The sequence below is a fragment of the Myiozetetes cayanensis genome, unplaced genomic scaffold (genome assembly GCF_022539395.1).
Source record: "Myiozetetes cayanensis isolate MyiCay16 unplaced genomic scaffold, myiCay2020 scf2-11, whole genome shotgun sequence".
Lineage (NCBI taxonomy): Eukaryota > Metazoa > Chordata > Aves > Passeriformes > Tyrannidae > Myiozetetes > Myiozetetes cayanensis.
The window spans coordinates 82,837,624-82,855,479 of record NW_026087411.1 but is presented as its reverse complement, the minus strand read 5'-3'; the positions used below and the strand labels follow the sequence as shown (position 1 = coordinate 82,855,479).

Sequence of the window (17,856 nt, the reverse complement as noted above, 5' to 3'; positions counted from 1 at the left end):
GAGGCTGGTGTCTTTCACTGATTTGTAATATTATGCTTACTATGCCAGATAGGCCAGACCTTCTAATAACTAGAAATTTGCTAGGAGTCAGTTACATCATAACAAAGATGATCTGTGTACCTCAATTCTGATAGGGTTTGATTTTGTCTCTTCTGTGCTCTTTTAATGAGTCAATCTGTAATGATTTTCTGTCGTATTTTTGTTAATGTATTTCCTGCAGTCATCTGAAAGAATTTTGAGGAGCAAGGTGGCCTGTGTGTTTAGTATGATTTGTTAATGTGATCTTTTAATATTTTTCACAGTAATTTAAATCTTGCCTAATAAATTAAGCAAATATGTTAAATTGCATTAGATTTACAGCATTATATCTGTAGCAAAGAGAAAAGAGGAATGCTATTGTGTCACTGAAGGCACTTAAAGAAGCTTTGCTACATTCTTCTATGTATTGCCCACTGGTAATTATTACCTGATTTTAAATAATGTCCTATGGAAAATAACGTAGCGATAGTTTGAATTATTACATTTGGTCCACAGTTAGGAACGTCTTATTTCTTGTTCCAGATGATTTAATTAAAAAAAAAAAAATCTGTCTCCAACTGAAGCTTATCTTTTTTTTCAGTTTGAAAATTTGCTCATTTTCTACTCTTGCTTTTTTTTTTTTTTTTTTTTTCCCTCAGTACCATGTTCTTGTGGGAAGTTCAAATCAAATAAAAATTGTATTTTGTCCAGATTCAGAATTCAGAGACATGGCCCAGACTCACAGTCATGCCAACTGGACACTTGCCTTCTATTTTTTGGAGGTAGAGGAGAGAAAAAATAGAGAAGAGACAAAAAGATGGTGATGGAAGTGCAGCAGGGAAAGGAGTGGCAGAGCAAGTTGTAACTGCTAAGGAAGACAGGAGAGGTTGTCAATGCAATTCACCTTATATTATCATTGGTTCAGGCCATCAGAGGACATCGCAACCTGAGCTGAAATGTGGATTTTAACTCTTATTTTTTACAAAAATTAGAACTAGATGATCTTTAAGGTGCCTTCCAACCTAGGCCATTCTAAAATTCAGTTCCAACAAATGAAATTACTTCCAATGGCGTCACTGACACGTTGTTCTTTTGCTGCCATTGTTTATGTTATTCTCTGCTTGGGTTTTTTGATATTTTGACATTTCTTTTATGCAGCTGTCATACTACATTCACATGAATGACTGTGTTTCTGGAAACTTTAGCTTGCTAACTGTTGTCAGGGTACCTTATGGGCCCCTACAGGTACATTTATGTCAGCTTTCTGTTGCAGGTCCACCAGACAGTTCAGTAATTTGCCTAAAACATTGTCTTTCAGGTTTCTCAAGGCAGATGTTGCTTCACTGGGCTTTGTTCAGATCCTTTTTGACTTTCAACAGACTTCAAACTCCAACTGGGTTGTTGTTTCTAATATTTTTCTGGAATTGATGCTTCTGCATCGAACTTCTCTCTGTAGTTTGGTTGCAATAGTCTCCTTTTGGGTCACTGCAAAAGAGTGCACCTCTGGTCATTTCTATCTTTATTGATAAAATATTTATTTTGTCTTTATTGATAAAATCATCTGTATTTTTGCTGGGGTATTCAGCTCTTAAGTATCCAGTTCAACATCAGAACATTATGCTTCACACAGATTCTGCGAAAGATAAATGAGCTGCTTGTCAAGCTCTCCACTGCTTTTCAATTCTGCATAGTCTTACTGAGTTGTGTTGAAACTTTGGCATAAGAAATTATACCAGAGTGAAAAATCACATGCTTCGCTTGCCATATATAAATCTTCCTAGATTTTCTTTAGGCTTCTTCTAGGTCATTTCAAATCCTGGCATTCCCAGATTCATCCTTTCTTGATAGTATCCATTCTAAACTGCTGCTCTGTAGCTCTTAAAAACCTTCTTACACTACTGTCTGTTTACACTACTGTGCTGCTGAAGTGGTTGGAACAAACATACAAATTAAAAAATGCGAAAATTTCTAGAAAATTACTGGTTTGGGGCTTTCTAAAGAGTCTAATGGATAATTAATGGAAAAGTAAAATTTGAAAACAAAAATGTATTTGCTCACAGTCATACACATTTAGTTTCTGCAAAGCCTAAAAGATTGTAGGAGCAATCAATTCTGGTTTATGTTTTATCATGCTTTTAGTCAAAAGATGTATTTTCTTCTAAAATGAAGTTTTAATGCATATATATAAACTTTTAGGTACACTGTGGTGTACTCATGATATCATGACATTTTATATTTTGTATGATTTTCAACTAAATAGGTTGGTTCTGTAATTTCTTACATATTTAAGGTGTTGAGGAAATTGTATTACTAGATAAGAATAATATTGCTTAAGATGGCTTGGGAATTGCTTGTAATTCTGTGTGTCATAGTAAGGGCTGGTAACAGATGACCCTGCTCAGTGATATGTGGAAGAAGCACAGTGCATAGATGCCTCAGGTATAAGTATCTTCCTCTTGGGTCATAGCAAAGAGAACAAACACTTGAAATTCTATAAAAAGTGTTTTCCAAGGTATGCCAAGTTGTTGTGTCTGGGCTGATAGTATTTTGACAAGCTTCTTACTGTTGCTTCTGAAACCTCTGTAGCATGAGGCTGGCTGGGACATCTGAAGTGTTGTTGGCAGGATGTTTCTCAGGACCAGTCACTGCACATGCTGTAGATTCTATTGTTCCAAGAGTTTAGCTGATGGCCCTCCTCTGGAAATTAACTTTCACAAATGTTAGTAATTCCTTGGCCCTTTCTGCAGTCACATTTGGTCTTGGTCTCTAAGCAGAATAGTTGAATCTTAGGGAGCTACCTGAGAAGAGAATGATACTCAGAATGAATAAAGATGATGCAATTATAGTTTCAGAATCCATTGAATAAAAGATCAAAATATTTTGAAAATTTGGGGTGGGGGTATAAATTTAAATAAGGAAATTAAGGTGACGTGAATTTTGCTTTAGGTACTGAAAGAGGGCATATATCAGTTTGAACTTACTTGGCAGGTGAATATTGACATGGTTACGAGGATTATGATTACTGGGAGGGATTTCAGGAAATAGGCTTTTCAAGTCAGAAAAAAAAAAAGCAATTAAAGAGAAGTGCTAATCAGCTAAAAGCTGAATCCAGTGTCATGACAATTTATAATTACCTTTTACCTAAACACAATAGTATTAAAAGGATTCTTAGTAAAATCTTTCATGCATGCCTGCCTTACATGTTTTAGGGATACATATCAACATATTATATAAACGTTAAAGAGCAATTAGAGATAACCTTCTGTCCTACTGTGTTTTCTTATACTGTGTTTTTGTTGGTTTTGTAAATTTTAATGATCCATGTAGAAATTATTCACATGATTGTGGAACATCCAGTTAAAAGATTTCTGTGTTATTTTGAAGTAAAAGTCCTACTATCCAAATGAACATACTGTACTCCAAAAAAATGTCTTGTGTTTAACACTTGAACACAGCAATGGGTAACCTGGATAGGGATTTCTCAAAAGAAAAATGAAGGGTCCAGAAAGAATTTCCTATGAGGATTAATTTTGTTTATTCATAAATGCGAATGAACTGCCATTTGAGAAAATGATTGAGTCGTTCTTGAAATATATTTCCATTAACCTCTGATTTAGACTGGATGGGTGTAGTAAAACAATGTTGATTTTACTGAAAATTTAAGTTGGTCAGCATTCCCTTAGCAAACACAAAATTTACTAAATGGTGACCAGTTGTTGATAGAGTTTCCAGTCAGTCACTCCTTTCTTATTTTTCATTATGCTAATTTAGAAATTTTTTTTTCTAAAAAGAGATGCTGTCAAATATTTCTCCACTTAGGAAATTGGTTTTATAATTACATACTTGTTAGAACTGCAGTGTTAAAATACATAAGACAGTTTTAGAGAAGCTTCCTCCTATTTGCAGGCAGAGTGAGCACAGAAATAATTTTTTTAATTCTGTGAATAGCAGTGGCTGCATTTAGTATGTTGTTTAGTCGACTTGCCTTCCTTTTAATTCTAGATGGAGTATCTTTTCTTACTACCAGAAAGCCAAGTCAGCAAATAAATCAACAACAAAAAAACAGAGCTGGGGTAATTGTCCATGAAGCAGCATCTCTAGGATTGTGTTTCTAGAAATGTATGAATCAAGCTCAGACATTTTCTAACATGCATTCTCTACTTCAGATATTTTCTGGTAGTTTGTGTGGGTCCTGTGTTCTGTGTTACCCAAGACATCAGCTTACACTCACTCTGTGGCCTCCTAACCCATAAATTTGAATTTTCTTGCCAAGAATTCAGTCTGCACGTGTTCATTCATGCCTGTACTAGCAGCCACCTGCAAGGAAGCAAAGGGGCACTGGGACTATTTGCTGGAATGATGTGTTGGTCAGTGGTAGGCTACATCAAGAAAAATGTCTGCTCTTTGTCTGTTTCTACCTGCTCTGGAAAATTCGTAGCAGCTTTGGCTGCATTTGCTTTTCTGAGGAGGGGACAGGGGTGGGGGATTTTTGCTGGAAAGGGCTAGATGGCAGATTTGGTTCTGTTCTGTCTTCCATCCTCCTTAACTAAGTGGTCACAGCCCAGCAACTGGTGGTGCTGCAGTTCCTACTGCCTGTGCTTCCCTTGGAAGGCAAAACTAGCCAGGCTTTAGCAGATCCTGTTGTTTATTTCAGTCTACCCGTTATGCCTCTCTGAAAAATATATACCATGTAAAAGAGGAAAAATACCAACTTTCAACTTTATATTGAGACATAGAGAAGACACCTTGCTAGCAAAAAGTTATATCCCTGCTGCATAGGAAAGGTTTTCCAAGAAGCTGGAGAGGCAAAAGTTGCAAGAAAAAATTTACAAGAAGCAAAACTGTTAGAATATGATGGATTGAAAAGATTTGGGCAGAAAACTTTTCTGCTAAGATAGCTATCTTTTAGAAGTGTTAATTTTATGACTTCCTAAACAGTAGAAGTGTATAAATGCTCATCTTTCCAGTTTGATTAAAGTTTGTATCGATATGTCAGTATTTTATACAGCATTCTGTTGTGTATAATTATTTGTTGCAACATATGTTTAAACTTGGTATCACAGGACTTTTTTTTAGTCTGAGCAGATTTTAACTTAATTATAGAAATAGAAAAGGAGGAATGCCTTTTGTCATTCATCAAACATAATGGTGCTTCTAAATGAAATTTAATTGTTTTAATTTTGTCAGAAATTTCAGCATTTTGGTCTTCCATTCTAAACCAAAAAGATTTTTTCCCCAGTTAGAACTGTTTCTATCTTATTCCAGAGAGTGTGCAGGTGTTGATGACACTTTGTCCATTGCCTACATAAGTATCTGAGCTGCATGAAAGCAAATAGTAGTTGCCATGAAGATACTTTCTTTCTTTTCATCTAATTTTTATTTGCACTGGCAAAGTATTGTCTCTATTCTATGGGTCCTTTGAGATATAAACGGAATAGAAGTTACTCGCTTATACTGAGAAAGTAGTATCGGTCTTCTGCATGTGAAAATTCCAGGCTCACAGACTTCATCACTAGAAATATGACTTGTGACTGCTGAAATGGCTAAGAATTGTAGAGAATTTCTTCAAAGCTAAATTTATTCTTCTTTTCTTGTTTTATATTGCTGTTATTAAGGGCATTTGAATACATTATATGAATGTGCATGAGCAACTAAGAGAACGGAAATACTCTAAGTGCAGTTAAGAATTGCACTAATCTATTTCCTGATCTGTTCAGTAAGACTCCAAATATATCCAGTAGGAGAGCAGAGGCTTAGAATTTGATCCAGGGCCATCTGATCTGTTTTTTGTCAAAGAGGAAGTATGATAAAGGGCCAGGGACCTGGAACATAGCAGTTTCCTTTAACGCATTAGTTCATGTTCTTGTGATAGCATTGTAAAGTAGACAGGTAAGAGAACTTCTTCCCTGCTTTCAGATTGTTTAGTAAATATGCATTCTATTCCAGGTGGTTGCCATGTAGTGTAGGAGAAGCTTGGAGAATTAATTTCAACCAAAAGCTTTGATACTTCCTGCATTTTGAACTTGGTGATATAAATATATTAATTCTGATTAGCAGATCATCAGATCCAGCGAGGAGGTCCTTGTAGCCCTTGTTTCCATCTCATGTAAAGCTCAATCTTATATAAATAATATTTTTTTAAAATTATTTAACTCTGAAAAATTTGTTTTGAGTAAACATAATCAGAAAATAATTTGAAAAGTTAAATTAAAAACTGAGGAGCATGACAATGCATATTACTGCTGGGAAACACATTTGCAAGTACTTGGTGAGGCAAAATTGGCAAGGACTGATCTCATAAAAAATTGTGTCCAGAATCCACATTGCATACCCATCCGATCTGTAAGAAGAGTGATTATCGTAAAATTCGTTCTGAAGGACAGAATTAGTGTTCCTTAAGGTTGGTATTAATATATTCTGGAATAGCAGCATATATATGAGGCGTGCTAATTTATAGCCATACCTTCTGAACTTTCTGGGAGGATTAGCTCTGTGTGTGTGTACATGCACATACACTGCCACCCACTTACACGCACTGGTGGGCAAGATTAGTAGCTCTGTTATGTGACTGTGCACCATTAGGTAACAATAAAGATATCCCTCTACAAATTCTGTGCCATAAATCTGCATTGGTAGTAATTGCGTCAATTAGTGCTACAGAAGACATCTAATAGAAGAAATAGACAGGTTTTGTTGAGATTATTAAATGATTTGGAAAGGTTAATAAGCCTTGAGCCAGAAAATGTTCTAGACTGATTCCCTGCCCCCCCCTTCCTCCTCCCCCGGTTTTATAATACAGTATTTCAAAGGGCATTTGTCTCCAGAAAAGCAATTATCTCAAAAAATACTTCCTCCTAATATAATCTTCCTTTAATGCAGAGGAAAGCTAATTAGTTAACTTGTAGCTTCTATTATCTGTACTAAATTAGATAGTTTACTAAGTTGCAATTAGTTGCAATTTTCAAGACCTACTGAAAGTAACACAATTGCCTAACTACTTGGAAGAGCCTGAGGTTACAGGAGTAAGTGCCGTGACAAAATTTGCCTCTCTAATACCTGTTGTATTGATTTCTCGTTCAAGAATCAAACAAAGATTATTGCTTGTGACATTGTACGTCTAATATCCAAGTTACAGGAACTAAAAGCATAGAACATCATTTTTGCTTCTACTTATATGTTTATAACATAGTCACTTTTTTTTTTTTCTGGGCACAGTCACAGTTTATTGTTGTAAAGAGTTTCAGGACATGGTGCATCTGATGTTCTAGTTTAGGGTGGGGTGAATAGCATCCTGCAAGACCCCAGGAACTGCTCAGTTGCCAAAACTCAGACATCTAATACCACACTGGATAACCCAAGGTGCGCCTCCTGGCTTCCAGCTGCTGACCCTTATGTAAGGCTCTGCTCATGATATGCCTTGGATATCCTTGGATACCCTTGAAATGGCAATGAATTTCTACATTCAAGCTGCTGAGTTCCACCCCCTGCTTCCATCTGTCGATCAACTGTCTCATTTTGCTGATGCCTGTGTTTGGTCAGATGACCCCTACACTGAAAATCTTAAGAGCAGACTTTGTGGGGCTTTAAAATCATCTATTTCATAGAAATTCAGTAATAACAGTTATTGTCTCAACTTAGAAAGCTATAATTTAGTCTAATAAGCAAAATAATACATTTATTGCATCACTCTTAGTTAATAGTAAAAACAATCAGGCATGATTGTCCAAGAGTCAGATGTTTGATATTTTTTTAAAACAGACTGTCTATTTACCTCTGGTTGGGAAGGAGGTTTTCCCTAATTGTTCACTTTGATTTAATTGGATTTTAGAAGTATGTAAATACTTAATATTGTCTTTTTTATATTTTTTACTGTCTGTTCTGATAAGAGTGTCAGTACTGAATTCTTGGCACAGCTTTTGAACTGTAGATTTTTCTTATCAGGTTCTAGAGAGACAGAACAGGAGTAGACAAGGCTGGGGATAATGTATTTTGGTAATGAACCTAATTTTTAAGAGGTCTAGAAAACTCAGCAAAATTACTTTGCTGTGTTGAGGTTTTGCAATAGGATGGCTGTGGTCTCTTAGTATTGTCCCTGAGGTGGGTGTCTACCTGAAAAACATTACCCTAGGGTGCTTCAACACGGATTTTAGTTTTAAGAGCTACTAGCTCAGAAAGTCAAGGTGAGCAATCTTCCACAGTTCTACCTGAGGAAGGTAAAGTGCTGCCTTTTTGTTAGATTCTAATGGAATCGAAACCAACTTGCATTATTTGTAAAAGCCATGATTATATAATAAATTTCACACTTCAGAAAGTCTAACAGTATATAATTTAGTCTGGGTAAAATTGTATGATACTTTTTCATAGACCTGTGTCAAAGCCTGGACCCATCTGGCTTTGTACCAGCGGCGTAAACAGTTTTTTAGACCTGCTAGAGCTGTCAGTCCATTTTCTAAAATATAGAATTAATTTTATAGAAGCTATGGTTTTACCTTTCAGTTCTGATGATCTACCTACTGTAACTGCAGCCTTTTTCAGAACAAAGTCATCTCATATGTTTGGTAGATTTTTGCTGTTAAGGAGGACACAGAATTTCATTCCAGAGAGACAACTCCCCAAGATTTAAGTTTTTATCTTACCAGTTATTTCCTATGTATTGAAGAGATTCGGGAAGCTCCTGTTTAAAATTCCAGTTTCCAAATACAGGACAGGTAAATTTATATTGGATAAAGCTGTAAGATTTTAAAAATTTTTTAGTTTGGCCAGTGAGCTTGTTTGACAAACTGACTCTTCCACTTTAACTGACTCAGAACTGGCTTGTGTATTTTCTATTGAGATTGAGAATTTGGACTTCTGTTTTCTAGAGGTGTCAATTGAATAGGTGATCGTCTATATTTAGGAGTAAAAAGTTCTTTTTTGCTTGTTGTTTTCTTTCTCAGAAAACAGAAATCCACCAATTCTAATTATATGCCTAAAACAAACAAAGCTGTTATTGTTGTTTTTTTCTGTGCATCACTATTGTTTGTCACAGCCTGTGAATAATTAGGTAAAGAAAACTCTCGTTGACTCATAAAGAGGGGATTATGTTGACTTTTCGTAGTATGATGTAGTGTCAGTTGTTTGGCTGTTACCACCAGAAAGGAAGCACTTAGAAACAATCATACCGAATGTAAAACTATTCTGATTATATAAATACTACTGCCAATTTTAACAGTATTCCTTACACTGCCATCTGAGATGCTGGGCTGCAGAAACATTTTCACACTGTGCTTATGTACTGATTTTTTTTTATCCCCAGGTCCATTCTGCATATGACATTACCCAGTATGAGAATGTTTTTCCTTTGTGCATGATTCTGGAACAACTTCTTCAAAATGAGACAGAAGAAAGTAATGTTTCTAGCTCAGACTATGAAGGAGAAGAAAAAATCAAATTTCTGAAGAACCTTGATCAAATTATTCTTCACCTCTCAGAGGAATTCCCTCTGTTTTCTTTATATTTATGGAGAGTGAGTGTTCTTTTGAACTCAGCTCAAATGCAAATTGATTAAAACAAGCAGCCTACTTTTTAACAGTGCATTTGTTTTGGGAGTATACATTGGAAGGTTTTCAAGCCAAACAGGAAAACTGTTGTTATTGGAAAACATTTACTTTAAACTACTATTCTATACAGAAGTTTCAGAGATAATGTAATTTATTTCCAATCTTAAATATAGAGAAAAATGTAATAATCCAGGTGCCATTTTGAATAAATGCTGTTTCTTGTAATAGAAAACAATATGTTGGTTTTTCTGTACACAGAGAAAGTGGAGCAAAGAAAGTTGTTTCAGGTGCTGTTTAAAATAAACACTATAATTTTAAAGTCAAGTCATAAAATGTGTGTAAAGATTCCAAGTTAGGAAACCCTTGCCTGTCCTTAAAGAGTTGTATAGGTTCTGTGTAATTTAGATACAGTGTCTGGTTGGCAGAAATAGAAATGTTTATTTTTAAACTTGGTAGCTCATCATTACAAATACTTACAGCACAGCCTTTGTTACCAGTTTAATCAAAACAGTCATTACCTGAGCAAAATAAAATCCGGTGCTCAGTTTTACAACTCTCTTACACTCGTATACTGTTTGGCTTTCCTTGTGTATGCACAAGTGTGGGCACAGTAGGCTTAATTCATTCTGAGTTGAGTAATGATTTCAGGGATCTAATCTGAATAAATATAACTCATTTAGTGGTTGCTTTAAACCTCTCAGTTCAAAATTAATGAATGTTGATAAAATCCTCTTTGTGTATTTTCATTTTATCTAATTTTTAATTTTTTCCCCTGTGTGATGGTATTATGTTCATAGTTATAATTAAAGTAAAATATTTTAACAGCAATTATCTTAAACATCACAGGTCTTTATAGTCTTCAATAATACCGTAACAGAACCAGAGTATTTAATAAATCTAGAGGATAGATATTATGATAACTTTTATGATAACTTTTTTTCTAGTAGACAAACAACATTTTAATTTTATTATGTCTCCTAGAAATGCATATTTCCTGTAAATATAAAAAATTTTGAGCACTAGTCCTTATCCTTCCCCTTGCACTTGTTTCATCAGATCAATTTTTATGTCAAGAAAATTCTCTGAAACACCACTACTTTGTTAATTTGAATGCATTTATTTTGTAATAAACATTTACTTTATAAATATGTAAAATACATCGATATTTAGAAAGCAGGTGAATTGGCAGGTGAATTACTGTGACGGTGAATTGACTCCCCAAAGAGCATTTCTTAGTTTGCCACTGGCCACTGTTCTGGTTCTAAAACTTCATATTTGGTATCTCCTATGGTAACATTATTTAATACTTTCTTTTAGCAAACTGTTTTTCAACAGAAATGTTTGATTTACAAGACAAGTGTTTCTGAAAAGTCACATGACAAAGTGAGATGAGTTTAGCCAAACTAAAGAAAATAAATATGTAAGCTTTGGAGCTACTCAGAAACTACTGTGCCCTTTTTGTTACTGCTTTACTTGCTTGCTTGTTTGTTGTATTAAGGTAAGAGAATCAGTTCTCCCTCCTCCCTCCACAGCACTAAAAGCATGATTACAAAAACAACAAGGAAAGAAGTCAACAAAATGAGCTGTTATCTAATTGATATAATTTTCATTTTTTCAGAAAAGCTTCATTCAAAAGTAGTTTGTAAACAAAAGACACAAAACACAGGAGGATGCTGGCATCCGTATAATAGTAAAGGGTGTGTGTTTCAAGTCTCTAGTTCCAAACAACAGGTTCAGCACTGGATTGCACACCACTGCACATTTGCTGATTGACTGCCAAAAAATATTTTTGTCACTAGTAAAGCAACTTGAGCACAAAGGGACACACGTTTTGTTCTTTACAGATTGTAGCATTTTCTCACCAGCAAGCTCTCTAGGCCACTGGAAAAGCTATGGATACTTTGGGAAATATATTCGTTGCTGATAAATTTTGAAGTAACTGCTCACTGGAGACATGATTTTTGACGTGTTTTTTCACAGCATATAGAGAGAGGAGATGTTTGTGTCCAGAGATAGCATAAGTACATGGCACTTACGCTCTGACAGGGATTTGAAACAGTTATGCAGCTTTGAAAGCATTGAGGCAGGGTGAGACTGCCCTCGTAGTGTCATTGCAGCAATCTAGACACACGCTGGCCTCTCTGCAAAAGGAATGTCACATGGTCACCTGGGCTCTCTTTATCTCTTTCAGTGCAAAATTAAATAATCCAGTGAACCACATTAATGAGCACCTCAGCTTTGGTGGGAGCAATAACCTCTGCAATCAGAATACTCACTAGATTGTTGTCTCACATTTCTTGGCGAGATTTTTCACCAGGATGGGACTTGCCTCGAGATGAAGATGTGCAAAGGTAGACACGTGCATTTAGATGCCTCCCTGTGGTTGGGATGTCTAATCTATGAAACACTTGCAAAGCACCCCAGTGTTTTGGCCTGGGTATCCAGCTACTACCACAAAGGACTTCAGATCTTCCCTAAGTCCTGTGTCACATTTTCTCTCTTCACGTAGATAACCTCTGATACCCTGGAGCATCTTTAGTGGCACTGTCACTTAAAGTGTGTGCTTAGACAACTGAATTGAGCAGTGGTAATAGCAAGAGCTTAGATATACAGCTCACTGCCACAAACATCCATTTAAGTGTCTTAATGTGAAAACTAAATCCCCCCCTTTATTATCTGTTTTTTAGAGTACAAAATCCTAGGTTTTAATCCCTGCTCTTCAGACAATTTCTGGTCTTGTCCAATGACTGTCAGATGTAGCTTGAGTAAACATCACTGAGTTTTGTAATAAAACAGGATGACTGAGAGAGTCCCTGGAGGATTTACAACTGGGTTACAAGAAACCATCCTGCATCTTGGACTTAAACTAAGTCTTAAAGTACTTACTTAATAGGTATGACCACATCTAGCTTTTACCTATCTGACCTCCAGAGAGGAATACCAAACCCATAGAAAGTATCTGTGCTCTTTGCTGAGTGTAGGATGTCTCAAAAGAACAATCTCAAAATCCCATGTGCTGAGCATAACACATCGTAGAACTAAACAGAAAACACTTAAAAAAAATAACTTGGCCTAATCTGTCATTGCTCCCCGGAGTGTGTCACCTGAGTTACACTTACAGTTTTAGAATGGACAGTTCAATGATATTTCTTTTGTCTTGCAGATCCTTTTTGTAAATAAATGTACTTTGGAATTTGGAAAAATGATAAGTTTTGCAAATGCAAATTGTTCAGCCTTATAAATACAAATATATATATGCACATAAAATTAAATTATATATTTATATTGTTGAATTAGCAGTGCTTATTTATTGGTAGCCTAATATCACTTTATGATTTTGTAGTTTGTTTTTCTTCCACATTCTTAGATTCCTGGGTGACTGTCTTTTCTGCCTGTCTCCATCTGTTTTAAAAAGAATTTTATGGTAGAATGTCTCTTTTTATGAGAGTAGAAAAATTATGAGACAAGGAAAATAAATTTTTATTCTAGTGCTGTTCATTCACTGTTCTATTCACTGAAGAATTTTACATGCCTATTAATGACAGCAGTGGGTGGGATTTTGAAGTGAACTGTCTCAGGATATTTTTGTAAGCCTAATTTGGAATCTTTTCATAATATGTTTGTCATTTACTGATTTTACAAGTTATTGCTTATATATGTTGGCAACAGTGGGAAAAAAATTGTACCTTATTTAATCTTGTAATAAATATTTTTTTCATTCAGTACTGGTACAGAGTAACACTGTATAGTTTACTGTGGTGCAACATTCAACTGTGTTCACATAATCTTAGGAAAATCTGGGTTGGAGGAGACCTTAAGGTATCCAGTCCAGCCTCCTGGTTGAATCAAGTTTAGCTGTGGGGTCAAAACAGTGTTGGTCAAATCAACATTGTGTGTTGGTGTTTTAATAGTCAGTCAGGTATTGAAAACTTTCAAGGACGGAGACTGGATAACCTGCTTTTCTGCTTGACTGTCCTCATGGTGAAAAAATGTTTCCTTGTATACAGTCTGAACTTGTATATAGTTGCTTCATTTATGACATGTCTTCAGTCTTCCCACCACCCAGAGCCTGGACCTATCTCCTTGATACATTTCCCACAGGCACTGGAAGCTGCTGTTAGGTCCCCTGAAGCCATCTCTTTCCCAGACTGAAGAAGCCCAGCTCCCTCATCCCAGCTCACAGCACAGATGCTCTAGGCCCAGCCATCTTGGTAACCCTCTGCTGAACATGCTTCAGTTTATCAGCATCTTTTTGCTGGGCCCCAAAATGGGCTGTAGTAGACTAGATGCAGATTAACGAGTGCTGGTTATAGGGAGGTAATCCCTTCCTCAGCCTGTGCTCCTTCTGACACAGCGCAGGATGCTGTGTGCCCTCACCACTGCCATGGCCACTGCAGGTTCACAGCTTCGCTGCCCGCCAGGGCCCCCAAGGACTTTGCCTGCGGAACTGCTCCCCAGCCAGGCACTCCTGTATCACTGCAAAGGGCTCCTACTTCCCAGGCTGGACACTTAGCTCTTGTCCTTCCTTTCATGATCTCCTGTCAGCCCATTCTTCCAGCCATCATCGTGCCCTCCAATGACATCCATGCCCTCAAGGACTCCGAATTTCTGCAAGTGTGATAAGGGTCAACCCTCCTCCAGGTCACTGGTAAAGTTGTTAAACAGGACACATTCCCTGACAGCTTCCTCTGTTTCTCTGCTTGTGACAGGCATCCAGGTAAATTGCAACTACACTGTGAGCTTGATCATCAAAGAATTTTTTTACCCACCTGGTTTTTAGTCTGTCCTTGCTTTGCAAGGACACTGACCAGTTTTGTCAGCACCCATGTATCTAAACCACCTGATTCCACAGTGGGGAGATATATGAGCTGAGATATGACAAAAACCATAACTTGATCTTGAGCTACCCCAATAGTCCCTGCCACTGAACACGTTCACCTAAGCAGGAGGGCCCAGGAGACCTTGTTGAACGCTGAGATTAAAAGGGCATCAAGTTTCTCAGCCTAGTATGTGCCTGCTATCACAAAAAGTTTCATCCTTTGAAAAGGATGAAACTTCCATTTGTTCACTTCCATTAGCTTTGAACATCAGATTTGTATAAAATTATTTAATCTGAAATTCAGTTTAGTTTAGCTTGTTTTAAAAAGCTATAGGTTTAGAGGTCATTAGTATATGTTCATATTTTATTGATCTAGACAAGGGAATTTAGTCTTTATATCTCTTGCTGGTATAGGAACAGAGGACTTGGAATGACTGTTTCATCAAACAAAAAAATCTTACAGCTTCTGCTTTTTTTTTTTTTTTCTTTAGTTCTGCAACCCATGAGCATGGGTCTAGCCCACAGGGGCAACTAAGTGGACCAAAACAACTTCTCAGAGGTGGAAAGCCCTACTTATAACTTGTTTTACACAGTGAAAGTGGAGGACGTTCTATAGAATTCCCAGCTTGCAAGGGAACACTGCAGTGCTCCTTGTCTGCAAGGTAAAATGGCAGCAACTTTTGAGCAAGGGTGTTAAAAATACAGTATTGACATGCAGAACCTCTTCTAGCTCTTGCACAATTGTAATTCCCATACCTGTCTTCAGCACCCTCTTACCAGCAGGGGAAGCATCTGAACCCAAGAAATAAGACTGTGGAGAAGATGAAGAAGGCGGTCTATATTAACAGGACCCTTTGACAGTGCTGAAAGAGCTAAGGGAGATTAGGAGTATGGGACTATCACATGGCTGAGTGACAAAGTGAGACACAATGTGAAGAGATAAGTACTCTAAAAGAACATCATTTAACCTCTTCACAGAAAAAAGGGAAAATACAAGGGCAAAAGCAGATTGTTTTTGTAGTAAGGTATTGTCACTTCATTCCCTAACGACCACAAATCTGACTCCAGCTTCTTCAATTCTAACCCTTTAAAAAACCAAAATTCTTCATATCTCACTGTCCCATCACAGAGTTCAGTGATGTGCTTAAAAGAGAAGCAGTTAAGAACTTCAGTCAGATAATAATCAAAGGACTACATTAACATGGGTATCTTACTCTGTTTCAGTTGAATAGGGAAAAAAAAGAGCAAATGTTTTTAATTATTCATAATGCTAAGCACAAAAAAAGCATAGGATGTTTGTTTTCATTCTCTAATCGGCTGTCCATACGTTTAGAGCTGAAAGAAGTTTTGTATACTTTATGTTTCTATAGCTGTATACTTGTAGCTTTCCTGGTTTGTACTTTTTTTTACCTGCCACATGCTAGAATGGGTCTTTTTCTGTTCTGCAGTTCTTAATTGCCTTGAGACAGTTTCTGCAATTTCATCCAGATGGTGTGCTTCACTTAGACCCTTATTAGATCACCTCCTCCTCATATAAATTGTTCCACTCTCCCTATATATTAGTTTTCCCTATTTGCTTATAAGTAAATTCACTTAGTCTGCACCTGCTTTCTTAATTGAGCAAGCAAAGTTAGTTTACAACCTCGCTTTAATTAAGCCATTCTTTCAACGTGATTTCTTTACAACTTGCTGTTTTCAAATTCATCTTGAATTCTTTGTGGTTATGCTCACCTTTAGAGTAGTTTTACTAGAGAGGCTCATCCTTGAGAAGAGCACTACTTACCAGGCTTGGGTTCATGTTTGAGACAATCTTTTTAAATTATACTTAAGGAACAGTCTCAGCAAACCAGGAATATCCCACAGTGAATAGAGAGAGTTCCAATACAAGATCTTTACTTGGGGTTGTTCTGAAGAGCAGTCTTCTTTCTTTTCTTATTTCTGTATATGCCATAGATTCACATGACTTGATGAAGTCCAGTTCAGCCACCTTAGAGATTTCAACTCTTCGGTAAACGTGGCTTAAAAAGCTGCATTCATCAACTTTTTCTCCAACACAACAGCATGAGAAACTGTACACTGCAGGTTTTAGTGATGATGTTGGTTACTCCCCTGACCCTGGCATGATGACACCCACAAATAAAAAGTATACTCTGAGGTATACGGCCAGGTTTGTACAGTCAGAGGAATGTTATGAAGTAAAAACTCTGGAGAAAGCAACAGAAATTGAAACTCCTGTAAATTACTATTATGTACTGAAAGAAGATAAAACATAGAAAGCACTTTTAAAAGGGAAGCACAAAGCCTAATCTGTTTTCTTGGAATATAAATTGGCTCCATTGCATTAGTGAAGCATTTACCTTATATTTCTGCTGAATGCAAGTAAAAACTGTGTCAGCCTAATTTTCTGTTATCTTTTCGACATGCAGAATTATCAAGGGTTTACAACCACTGAAGGTTATGAAGATACTTATATACTACACTTTTTGTTACCTGAGGAAAATACTGGGTCATTGCTGAGCTTCACAGCCCTTCAGTCTGTCTTCCTCTGGAAAGCTGCTGCTTTTGGCCATTGCATATTCTGAACTTTGTCTTTCATATTAGAGATGAGGAAATATGTCTTGAGCCAGAAAAAAGAAAGAATGAAAGATTAATCTTGTAGTTTACTATTTTTCTTAGTCACTGTACTCTTTTTCCTTTGGGAAGCATGGGCTGGTGGTGGAGGCAAGAGAGCTAATTATCCCCAGGTGGATTCTCAGTACCTGTTTTCAGGACTTCTGCAGGATATCAAGATGCCTCACTGTTACCTCACTGGATACTTGTTATTCATATTGTAATGAGTCCTCTCAAGATCAAGGTTCTTTAGACCTTAGCGATAAGAATGTTTTCAAGCTAATCTTTAAATTTATTTTAGTAGCCATCCATAAAAACTATTCCAGGGTCTGAGATAATTCCACACTGACCTTACTCTGAGGCTGTCTTGTCCGCCAATACAAGGGAAAGCAGACAGAGGAGAAAAACAAAGAAACAAAATTACAAACCCAGAAAGTGCCAACTCCAGAGAAATTTTCTGAAAGCCTTCAGCTGTGTGTCATCCTTTTAAGAGTCCAAGCAGCAAGACCAAATCATGCCTTTCAGGGTCGTTGCCATTAGGCTGGAGCTACCATGGGCAGTAGGAAAAATGTTCCCACAGCCTAGTGCAGTGTCCTCAGCACTGCACACCTCTGGGATCTGCAGCATGAACTGGTTTGGATCACTAGGGCAGGCACCCAGACACTTAGCAGGTAGTTCACTACAGATCTTCTTTATAAAATTAAACGTAGTCTCCTTCCTAAACAGAGAGCCAGTTGCGGTTTTTCTTTTTTTTTTTTTTTTTTTAAAAAAAGCAGCCTCTCATAACTAGGCAATGTAGATTGCTCATATCCCATTCACTATTAATTTTCCCTTATTTATCACTTTTTAAGGCAAACAAACAGTTTCAAA

The 17,856-nt window shown here is 36.8% G+C and overlaps 1 protein-coding gene across 2 annotated transcripts in view; it reads left to right on the top strand.

Annotated features, from left to right (window-relative positions):
• Nucleotides 1-13,225, top strand: part of MEI4 (meiotic double-stranded break formation protein 4) — a 127,535-nt gene extending 114,310 nt beyond the window's left edge. For both annotated transcript variants that reach the window (XM_050314265.1, XM_050314266.1), the window contains one exon: nucleotides 9,314-13,225. In XM_050314265.1, coding sequence (XP_050170222.1) covers nucleotides 9,314-9,565 — 252 coding nt within the window. In that variant the 3' untranslated portion in view covers nucleotides 9,566-13,225. The remainder of the gene's footprint in view (nucleotides 1-9,313) is intronic.
• The last annotated feature ends 4,631 nt before the right edge of the window (nucleotides 13,226-17,856 follow it).